Raw genomic sequence first — 12,128 nt, 5'->3', positions numbered from 1 at the left:
TTAAACATTAGTTAATGTATAAACTAACATGAACTAACCATGAGCAATACATTTGTTACTGTATTTACTAATCTTCACTAACGTTAGTTAATAAAAATACAGATGTTCATTGTTAGTTCATGTTAGTTCACAGTGCATTAACTAATGTTAACAAGATTTTAACAATGTATTAGTAAATGTTGAAATTAACATTAACAAAGATTAATAAACGCTGTTTAAGTGCAGTTCATTATTAGTTCATGTTAACTAATGTAGTTAACTAATGAACCTTATTGTAAAGTGTTAACAAATTATTTAAGTGTCATGTTTGTTATTTTTTTTTTGTTCATGTAAGCTTCTGACCTTTAAATCAAAACATACTCATGATTTTATGGCGTCAATTACTGCTTTAATTAATCAGAAACACAGTCTAAATATAATTTGTGTATTTTACTTTAATTTTATTAGAAGTAGGCCAACAGCGCCCCAAAACTCCTTACTAAGCGGGCATTAGGTCCCGGGGGAGGCTGCCGCTGCTGTCACTGCACCTGCTATTACCGTTTACTCTATCATACACCGAACGCGTTCTGTACGTGCATTCTCAGTTTAAATGCAGCAATCCAAAACAGTGAATCTAATCACCATTCAGGCAAAACTTTGCTTCAAGAATGAGCCACACTGCTGATGTGATCTAATCGCTAGCACACCCTGAGCACATGTAAGTTAATGCATTCCTCTTATCAGCAAGACATATCGGCATCATTTTTCATATAGAACCGATGCCGATATTTACATTTAAAGCCATTATCGGCCAATTCCGATATTGGTCAGATAATATTGTGCATCCCTATTTGTCAATGTTTTCAGATCATCATCTTTTTTCTTAAGGTCATGGTTGCCAGATTGCAAAGATAAAGTAAAACACTAGGCCGAAAATGTGTCCTTTTAAAAGAAAAGCTCTAATTTGAACTCTATACATCTGGCAACCTCAAGCATACAAACTCATGGAGGACTATATTTTGTCTCTTTGTTTTATTGTTGTTGAAAATATAGAGAGATTTTGGATGCAGAGAGTTTTTTTAAACTATATTTTAGTTTTAAAAATGTCAGTGTCTTGTCTTTGTATTGAAAAAATGTCTGAATATTAACCAAATTAACACTACCACATACTAATGTAGAGAGGTTAATAAATACCAATTTGTCCATGGCGTCATAAAACATATTTATCGCACGATTTGCACAAGAAATCCAGGTGACATTTAAGAAAGCTCATGTGTTTGATTAACCAAAGAAGCCAATGCACATGTATTAGCTATTCTATAATTTTTTTAAAAATGATGCGCCCATCAGATTTAGCTTTGCAGGACATGCTGGCATTGATACTGCACCAACCCTGGCATGATCCTACAGCAGTCAGGTGGTTGCAAGTACAGAAGAGCAGGTGGCTACTGTCTAAGCCACCCAAAGCCCCTGTCGGTGAGCTCATCCTCTTAAGGTTTACTCCTCCATGAGTGTCTGCCATCAGGAGGAAAAAACACCAGACACCACTAATAAAAAAATGTCTTAGTCTACTCGTAGATGGCGCTGCCATATGGCGTGTTGGCCACAAACAGATAAGAAAGGCTCTTAGTTTGGTCAGCAAATCTGGATAATTACTTACTAGCTTAGACCAGCATGAACTGGTCTTGTTGTTCACCAGCAAACATGCGTGCATGTTTTTGAGCCTGTGTTTATATCTTTTTCTACACTTACACAACCTCATTATATGTTGGTACTGGCAGTATTGTTCTCTTTCTCTATTCATGGAGATCACTGTACAAACATAATAAACAAACATAAAACCTTTCTGTACATGCTACTAATCCCATCAGCCCTTGTATAACCAGTTTGTATTGTTATGTCCAAGTCCTCGAATGTAAACATGACCACCTCAGCTGACCGTCCATGGGTCTGAAGTCAACATTAGCCATTCAACAACATACAGTATTAAGGCTGGGCGATATAGCTAAAAAAAATGTATCAACGATATAATGTTTCATAGCGTTCGGTATCGATAATTATTGACATTTTTTATAATCTTTTGTAAAACAAAGAGTAATAGAAAAAAAGTTTAAATATAATATTTTAAATTTTAATCAGTGTGAATGTTTGGGCATAAAAAAAGATCTAGAAAGTGAGATTTGTAAAAGTCCACTCCAAAGGGAGATATTTAATTTAACAGAAATCACTTTTCAAAAACTACAACGAACGGCTCGTTTGGATTACAACGCATATTTTCCAGGATTATATTTTTTCATCTTTTGTAAAACAAAGAGTAATAGAAAAAAAGTTTAAATATAATAACTGTATTTTTAAATTAACCCAATTTATTGAGACAAACAACACATCTTTTTTGTTTTTGTAACAGTCAAACACACAATAAAAATTAAGCAAATATCTAATCTTAATGTTTTATATGCAGATTAAATAGGTCTTAAAGGGGTCCTATTATGCTTTTTCACTTCACTTTTTTCAACTTTAGTTAGTCTGTAATGTTGCTGTTTGAGCATAAAAAAGATCTGCAAAGTTACAAAGCTCAAAGTCCACTTCAAAAGGAGATATTTTACTTAACAGAAATCACTTTTCAAAAACTACAATGAACGGCTCGTTTGGATTACAACGCATATTTTCCAGGATTTGTGATATCACAAATATCGACGAATGGGAGGAGACCTGGTTGAGCTGCACTAGAGAAGGCAACGAGTGTTATCACTATGTCGGAGACACGCTAGCTTTCCCAAGGCAGACGAACTTAGAGCGATTATAATCATCCGGGTTTAAATCGCGCTCAAATTGATTTGATTTTGAAGCAATATTTACACTGAAGCTCGCAGGCGGCTATGGTAAGGGGCGTGACATTTCCCGACCAGGCACAGAGTGCTGCCAATCACAACACACACTGGCCCAGCTAACCAATCACAGCACATTTTGTGTTTCAGAAGGCGGGCCTTCATTTGATACAGGAACTATTCGAGCCGTTCATGCCAGACTGGGGAGAGAGGTGTTGTAATAATGTAAAATATGTGAAAAATAATGTGTTTTTCGAACAACCTAGTATGAGAGCCTGTTCTAGTACACCCCCAAAACAAAATCAAGACTTTGTAAAAGAGCGTAATAGGACCCCTTTAAGGAAACTTTTGGCTTGTCTTCCGAGGCCACAGGAGGGCGCAATGAGCAAAATAATGCAGCACATTTAAATCGTCAACGCAAGGAAATAAATGTCTATAAAAAAACCTGCATTACGTCTAAATTAACCCATATAAATCAAATATAATTTCGTAAATTGCATAAACAATTATGAACAAAACAGCATCATGTATTTATGCATTGCTTAATACAAAGAGCCGAATCGCCCATGACGCAGATTGCATTTAAAAATATAAGAGACGCATTGAAAAGGAATAAACCTCCACAAATTTGCGACGTGTTCTCTAAAAGTTTAAACTGTTTTAACTTTGCATGGCTACATCTCGTGTGAGACGCGAGTGCAGCAGTCATATTTGTCCGTCTAAAAATGTGCTGAATATGTATCTGTGTGAATGGCTTGGTTTCGGTTTCCACCTAATCAAGATCTTCTCCGCATTTAGCCTCTATATTTCTCTAATATTTTGAATGCATAACACAGCAGTGGCGCATCTCGTGGGCTAGACTTAACAAAACATTAAAATGCAACAATGTCACTTATATCATTATCACCGCATCTCGTGCGCCACTGATGACGCTCCCTGACGCACTCCTAACATTCAAATGCAAATGTTTATTTTAAATTCAACTAATATAAATTCTTTTTTATTCACAATCTCCTCATCACAGGCAGGCACAGCACTCAATTCAGCATGTGTTCGTGTTTATGTGTGCAGTTTGCATCACTCATAGCATGTGCCTATATCGTGCACTATATCGAACATTTTTTATATCGTTATCGAAGAAGGTGTACCGTCGATAAATATCGATACTGTGTTATCACCCAGGCCTATACAGTTTCTAACTGAAAACCAGGAACCACCGAGGAAGACTGTTTCAAGTTAGCATCAAGCATCCACCAACAACTTAATAATATGCTACACTGTAGGTAAACATAACAAAATGTGTTTTGAAGACAATCACATGATTATGGAAGCTTGTTTTCACCACAAAATATAATATAAATAAATAAATAAGGTAACTGCAAATGTTTACCTATATCTCAAAATTCAGACATTTTACTTAGATTTGTGAGATATAGCCCAAACTCAGAATTCTGACTTACTTTCTGGCAATTCCAAGTCTACATTTTTCAATTCTGGCTTTTTTTCCCCCTCTGAATTCTAAATTTACATCTCGCACTTCTGTTTTTTTTTTTCTCGCTAGTTTATATCTCACAATTGTGAGTCCATATCTCATTCATATCTCAATTCAGAATTGTTAGATGTACGGTAAACTCATATTTGCAAGAAAAAGTCAGAATTGTGAGGGGGGAAAAAATCACAATTATCTTTTTTATTTTTAATTATTTTATTTATTATTATTACTTATATTTTATTCTGTGGTGGAAGCAGGCTTGATGCATCTAAACAATCACCGTGAAAAAATGGATTCAAGATAGAGGAGAATGTGGAAAAAAAAAGTAATTTTGTTATAATTATTTAAAAATACCAAAACATACTCATAAAAATGTGTTCGGTTTAGTTCAAATGGACTATTCTACCCTTTATTCTGCATTTTTATGCATCATGCCATTAGCACAGTACCATACAACCAAATTCTACTGACATCTCGGTTGCACTTTATTTTACGATACGTGTACTTACATGTACTTACAGTGTACTTACCTAAGAAAGTACTGTAATATAAGGTAACTACATGGGGTAGGGGTTAGGTTTAGGGGTAGGTTCAGGGTAAGTACTTGGTTATTACTAGGGTTGGGTATTTGAATCCTGCATGTTCCGCTTGCCTCTGCATGTATGAATGGCGGAAACGCGGTTTTGTTTACCACACAAATACTGAAGCACGCGTGACGCTCGCGGTAAATTTCGGCCTCTGCGTCTCACTATATGACGGCATGAACACAAAAACGTAATCTCCAGAGCTGCTGTGAGAGTCACTTCGCGAGAATTTTACCGTTTCATTTGAGAAAACTAGCATCATCAAACTGTATAGACACAGTAGCTTCATGGCAACCTGTCAAAATAAAAGTACAGTTTAACATGTAACAGAAATATATTACTCTTGTATTACTTTTGTACAGTATAATGTACATCTTTAAATATTGCATTTTCTATCAAATTTAAATAAAACAATTAAATGATAAAAATAAATATTACAACCAGATTAATCACTTAATTGTAGAAACAAATAATACAATTATTAGCCTATTAAAAATGTTTTAAAGGAATATTCACACAATTTTTCTTCCATTCCGTATTAATTTTTAACAGTAAACCTCAGTTTGTTTGCCAAAAAATAAAAAGGTTTAATTTTCAAAATGTTGAAATTGAGACTTTTGGACTTATTTTTTCACTAAAATAAATGTTTTTGTAATTACACAGAAAGTAACGTATCGAAAAAAGGTACTGTTGGGTACCGGCACCGAAATTCATGTACTGATACCGGTACCATACCGGTTAAAATGTGAACGGTACCCAACCCTAGTTATTACTAGTGGTCGACCGATATATCGCCAAGGCCGATACGTTTTTCTGTTTGGCCGATGCGTTCGAGGCGGGACTTTTATTATGACGGCGCTGAGAACGGCAGCGCCTGAGCACACATTGCTCACATTCTCCCTCTTGTTCGCTGTCGTCTTTAACAGTTCTGTCTAATACGGATAGAAGTCTGTCTAATAATCCGACAGAACTATTAAACAAAGAAATTAAAATGTATACAAAAAGTATTATAATGATTGCTTTTATATTATTAGTAATAGAAAGGCAAATATAATACTTTCTCGTTTGCCGTCAGCATTCAGCAAATACGCATTTACATCACATCTTTAAATGGCTTTAAACACAAATCTTTAAATGGCTAATGAAAATTGAATTTCACAATCCTTGCAAACTTAGTCGAATCCAGTTGTGAGATCTTGTGAAGTGTGCATGTGACCTGCATGATCACGTGTTCTCTGCGTGACTTTCGGTCTGTGCAAATTGAATGCTTTAAACATTAAATTCGTGATTTCAAATTATGCTGTGCGTTATGCATTTGCCCACTGTCATATTCATGTAATTTTCACTGTGGGCTGTATGAAAATGAGGGTTACCTTGGCTTTATTTGAAAAAATATGATTCCCAATGCACACAAACTTCCCAGAATACTGAGTGCTCTGTTGGTTTACTTCCTTTTTAATTCTATTTTTATTAAATATTTATTTATTTGTGGAAAATACTTTGTCATCTAAAGCAGTGGTTCCCAACCCTGGTCCTGGAGGCACCCCAAAACTGCACATTTTGCATGTCTCCTTTCTATGACACACCAATTTCAGGTCTTGGAGTCTCTACTAATGAGCTGATGATCTGAATCAGGTGTGTTTCATTAAGGAGACATGCAAAACATGCAGTGTTGGGGTGCCTCCAGGACCAGGGTTGGGAACCACTGATCTAAAGTATAAGTATGTTTATTTTACAAATTTATTTTTTTTATCCATTTTCAAATGATTTCAAATTTCTTAAATATTAATTAAAATAAATACAATTATATCGGCCATCTGCCACCCTGCTTTAAGATATCGGCATCGGCTATCAAAAAACACATATCTTTCGACCACTAGTTATTACCAAGTTATTGTAATTACTATAATAAGTACATAGTATGTGCATGAGGAAAAGGACTGTAAAATAAAGTGCTACTGAAATCTCACTACATATAATTAGAGTCAAGTTCTGCTCCATATAAATGTCAAAAGTATTATCATTTATTCTTTTGCCAGATACTTTTAACCAAAGCGACATACATTCATGCAATCCAGCTATTCACTTCAAATGTATCAAACCTTGGTATTGCTAGCAACAGTCTATAATTTGAATTTCAGAAGTAGCACTTTTGTATTGTTCTGCTATAATTGTAAATCAAATGAATGTCACCCTGTCTGACACATGCCAACAAATACAGTTATAATTACAACAATTAATCAATCCAAGTCAAATTTCTTAAATATTAAAATAAATACAATTATATCGGCCATCTGCCACCCTGCTTTAAGATATCGGCATCGGCTATCAAAAAACACATATCTTTCGACCACTAGTTATTGCCAAGTTATTGTAATTACTATAATAAGTACATAGTATGTACATGAGGAAAAGGACTGTAAAATAAAGTGCTACTGAAATCTCACTACATATAATTAGAGTCAAGTTCTGCTCCATATAAATGTCAAAAGTATTATCATTTATTCTTTTGCCAGATACTTTTAACCAAAGCGACATACATTCATGCAATCCAGATCAAAATCAACAAAAGAACAATGATATGCAAGTGCTATAACAAGTCTCAGTTAGCTTAATGAAGTGCACGTAGCAAGGTTGTTTTTTAAATCATATAATAAATGAAAAGAAAACAGATAGAATAGAAAGAATAGAGCGGGCTAGTGTTAGGTGCCTTCTTTGCTTTTGTTAACTGTATAATACATATATAATAATTTATAATCATAAATTAATGAATAGTAATTTAATAAATTAATCTATAATTCAGAGAAAAAAGTCCGAATTGTGAGTCACAACTATCTTTTTAATTTTTGATTCTATGGCAGAAACAGGCTTCCGTAGTATCCGAGTATCAGTCATTAGTCTTGCATAGGTCACTTTTGAGTAATAAAACCTGGACCGCTTTGCATCTTATTCTGGCCAATAACCACCCATTTGTACAGGAAGAGACCGCTTGACCTAGAAAACATGTATACCTGTTACTGGTTTAAGCATTTTTCTCTAAATAGCCTGAGCGCTGGACTCATTAAAAGTAATGCTTTATTCAGAACCTGGCTGATTTGAATGGCCTGAGTCTCCTACTTAGTGCCTATAGACTGAAAACAACACAGATCCACCACAAGAGTACACAACATGTATTCAAAGCTAATTACACAAATACAGAGCAAGGAACAATGAGAGTGCGCAGTCGTCTTTTTGAGGCAGTTATGCACATATATTCTTCATTAAGAAGAAATAGTAACACGTAGTGCTGACTCTTTGCGCCACACACACACAATAACTGATACGTCTGTTTGGTCTGACCTGGTCATCCACTTTGTGGGCTATAATAGTGGCTCCTTCCTCCAGTTCAGCATCACTTAATGGCCGAATCCGCAGGGCCACCTGCAAAACAATAAAAAAGGTAATGCACTGGTTTCAAAAAGTATTTGAACCCTATAATATTTTTTTTAAAGCATGCATACCACTGAATCAAATAAACCAAATGGCATGCATTTAAAAGAAAAACAACAACAACACTAACAAGATAGCACAAGCACATTTTTTCAGAAAAAAAATATTATCATTATGTTTTTGTTACTATATTATATATTTACCTATTTTATCATTGTGTTGAGTAATATTTTGTATAGAATGCAGTGAAATTCATACAGTGATTGCAATATCCTTGGGAAATAAAAGATAGCAGCAGTTTACATTAATGAAACGTGAGCACAATACTCTCATTAATTTGTATTTCAAGGGCATTTCCGCTTGAGTCTGCAGGAGAATCGATTTGCACACAACCGAAGTTTCTTGTGCTGAAATAAACACTGACGGGTCACGGTGCAGCGATGCAGCTCTACAATCTAAGTAGCTAATTATGCAGTATGAATATTATAGCCAGAGGTTGTTATTGCTTGTAGAGCAACAAATGCCATCATTTAATATGCTAACGGGAAGCGGCAAGACCAGTTCTGTTATGTTGCTCACAGCCAATACTCACATAAAGTCACTGCAAATGTCTCCACCTAAATATGGGCCACAGATTTACAGAGCAATCATTATTAATTTTCTAATCATATAGAAACTGGCCTACAAAAGGTACGTGACTGTCTCGCATTTACATTAGCTAAAGCACAGTAATGATGTATTACAGTGGAAGAAGAGAAAGGGAACTTAAACTGCCGCTGTGAATTATTGAGAGGGGGGGCAAAAGAGCACTAGAAAACAGGTATTAAGCTCCCAGAGAATCTAAATATAACAAGTGTAGACTGTCAGACTGAAATCTGTCCAGGGGTTTTAAGTAGACAAGCTGTCAGTGAATGAAATGTGACTATAGAAGTAAATAAAATCCACTTGTTCTGCTATATACATTTTTTTTTTATATTAACTCTATCACATATTTGCATATAAAGTTTTTGGCTAAACACAGTCGAAACTCATGTGCATGCGGTATGCAGAAATCAAGTACACACTCATGCATAGTTGATGCATGTTTATTTATTGTTTATTATTTATTATATATATATATATGCATATTTATTGATGTCCATATTTAGATTTCATAGGTTCTATAACTGATCATACAATCATCTTCTTGCCTCACTGGATCATTTGAAATTGTTCTGCAATGTGAGAAATGCATTTTAAAAATGCAAACACTTCATATGGTCTCTCAATATAAGCTCATAAGAACTGCATTCATAATTATGCTGCTTAAAATTAAGTTTAGATAGTTTAGCATGTCCACCAAATGATGTGTGAACTACCCACACACATAAAAACCGTCATTTACTGCATACAGTCTGTAAAAAAACTGTAAAGATGCAAGATATGCAGACAAAACATGAGCTAACTATATCTCATAATACACATACTGTGTGTATATACACACACTGTAACTCTACACAAGTGCATCAGAATGCATAAATGTATATACTCCATATAACATACATAAATTATTATTATTATTGGTTGAAACAAAGTCTACAACTACAAGATGTTGTTAGAATATAAGCTATATATTTGATGACACATGCAAACAAATATGTAAACATAGTCTCTAATCTACATAAACACATACACATATTTGGCTGAACACAGTCTGGAAACTCTACAAGACACAAGTGCAGGTAAATAATAAGTCACTGGACTTAACGTACTGTCAGCTGCTGATCCTTTGATTCTCCAGTGTCCTTCATCGTAATGTTTTGCGGGACGTTTTCACGGCTATTTGTCAGCTAAAACAACACGCGCGTCACGTGAAGAGAGCGCAGCAGACGCCGCGCGGTCATGATTCATGCAGCAATTCACCTGCGCTTCTCTCTCTCTCTCTCTCTCTCTCTCTCTCGAAGGTTATAAAACAGGCTGAACGGTCAAACGCGGGTCGCGAGCGTCTCTTAAACGCCCGTGAAGTCCGTCAGGTCCATGTTCTGAGGAAGTGTGTTTCTCCACCCACAGTAAACCCTGAGTGAGTGAGTGAGTGAGTTGTGTTTGTGATGTCCCTAGAGATGAGCAGTGCTGATGCTTCTTCACTCAGGTGGACACATCCTCAGACTCTGAGGCAGCAGCGAAACCTGCTGGTCAGGAAGTGTACTGCAGCGTTCTTCCTTCGGGTCAAAACTGTTGGTCCTGTTTCATGTCAGTAATAGGTTAGGGCTGGGTTTTGTACGGTGACCGAGAAGTGCTAAACAAATCACAATTCTGAAAACAAAATACCAAATTGGTTCTTCCTGTATACGTTGATTGACAGATGTCTCGTCCAGTCAGCGGTGAGTAATCCCAAACCAATGGCACGCTCAAACTATACCTACCTCTTCCGGTTTGTCTGAATTGTCGTTGTGTTTTCTGACTTGTTAATTTGTTTTCGGATTTGTCGTTGTGTTTTCTGACTTGTATTTTGTTTTCCAATTGTTGTTGTGTTTTCTGAATTTGTTATTTTGTTTTCAGAATTGTGATTTGTTTTGCACTTCTCTGCCACCGTAGTTTTGACACAAATTTCACGATTCGATTCGATTACCAATTCAATTATTTTGGATATATATCAGGTACAGTACATGCCAAATTTTTTCAAGGAAAAAAAATCTCTTAACTAATGCTGTAAAATATACATGAGAGTCAGTTGGTAGTGGTACTACATTACTATAAAATTGAAGGTTAAAATTGACTGATTTGTAGGCTATACAACTGCAAAAATTACACTTGATGAAGTTTTTTAAATAATAAAGTTACAATTACGTAATAATATTTCTACTTCAATACGTTTTAAAAAAAATATATAAACATTTAAATGGTGGCTGTCATAAAAACTTGATGGATTTATTAAATTAAACATTGAAGAACAGTAAAAAATGATAATCAATATGTTAGGCTATATGGTGCAGATGTCTCGTCCAGTCAGCGGTGAGTAATCCCAAACCAATGGCGTTGTCTCAAACTATACCTAACTTTTCCGGTTTGTCTGGAATTTGTTATTTTGTTTTCAGAATTGTGATTTGTTTTGCACTTCTCGGCCACCGTAGTTTTGACACAAATTTCACGATTCGATTCGATTACCAATTCAATTATTTTGGATATATATCAGGTACAGTACATGCCAAATTTTTTCAAGGAAAAAAAATCTCTTAACTAATGCTGTAAAATATACATGAGAGTCAGTTGGTAGTGGTACTACATTACTATAAAATTGAAGGTTAAAATTGACTGATTTGTAGGCTATACAACTGCAAAAATTACACTTGATGAAGTTTTTTAAATAATAAAGTTACAATTACGTAATAATATTTCTACTTCAATACGTTTTAAAAAAAATATATAAACATTTAAATGGTGGCTGTCATAAAAACTTGATGGATTTATTAAATTAAACATTGAAGAACAGTAAAAAATGATAATCAATATGTTAGGCTATATGGTGCATATACAGTATTTAGCAAAATGCCCCAGTTTATTTTTCTATCTGACTAATGAGGTAAATGTGACGTTACGTTTTCAACCCGTTATATTTTGACGTGTTTGCGCGGCTGAAACACTGATTGAGCGATTATACGGATTGTAAAGTTGTACTCTTTCTTTTAACTTACCTTCAGATGTTTAGTTATGTTTATTTTGTGCTGAAACTGGTATTAATGTGGAGGAGATGATCAGTTCACGTTCAACAAAAAAGAAAACCCGGCATTTATTGTTTATATATATATATATATATATATATATATATATATAATTTGT

At 34.9% G+C, this 12,128-nt stretch overlaps 1 protein-coding gene across 2 annotated transcripts in view; it reads right to left on the bottom strand.

Annotated features, from left to right (window-relative positions):
- Positions 1 to 10,441, bottom strand: part of kif19 (kinesin family member 19) — a 48,582-nt gene extending 38,141 nt beyond the window's left edge. For both annotated transcript variants that reach the window (XM_016245852.1, XM_016245854.1), the window contains exons 1-2: positions 10,064 to 10,441; positions 8,223 to 8,303 (exon numbers count right to left, since the gene is read on the bottom strand). In XM_016245852.1, the coding sequence (XP_016101338.1) occupies positions 8,223 to 8,303; positions 10,064 to 10,102 (120 nt within the window). In that variant the 5' untranslated portion in view covers positions 10,103 to 10,441. The remainder of the gene's footprint in view (positions 1 to 8,222; positions 8,304 to 10,063) is intronic.
- Between the last annotated feature and the right edge of the window lie 1,687 nt (positions 10,442 to 12,128).

Source organism: Sinocyclocheilus grahami, unplaced genomic scaffold (assembly GCF_001515645.1).
Source record: "Sinocyclocheilus grahami isolate Dianchi unplaced genomic scaffold, SAMN03320097.WGS_v1.1 scaffold771.1, whole genome shotgun sequence".
Classification (NCBI taxonomy): Eukaryota; Metazoa; Chordata; class Actinopteri; order Cypriniformes; family Cyprinidae; genus Sinocyclocheilus; species Sinocyclocheilus grahami.
This window is presented reverse-complemented; position numbering and strand designations above follow the sequence as displayed.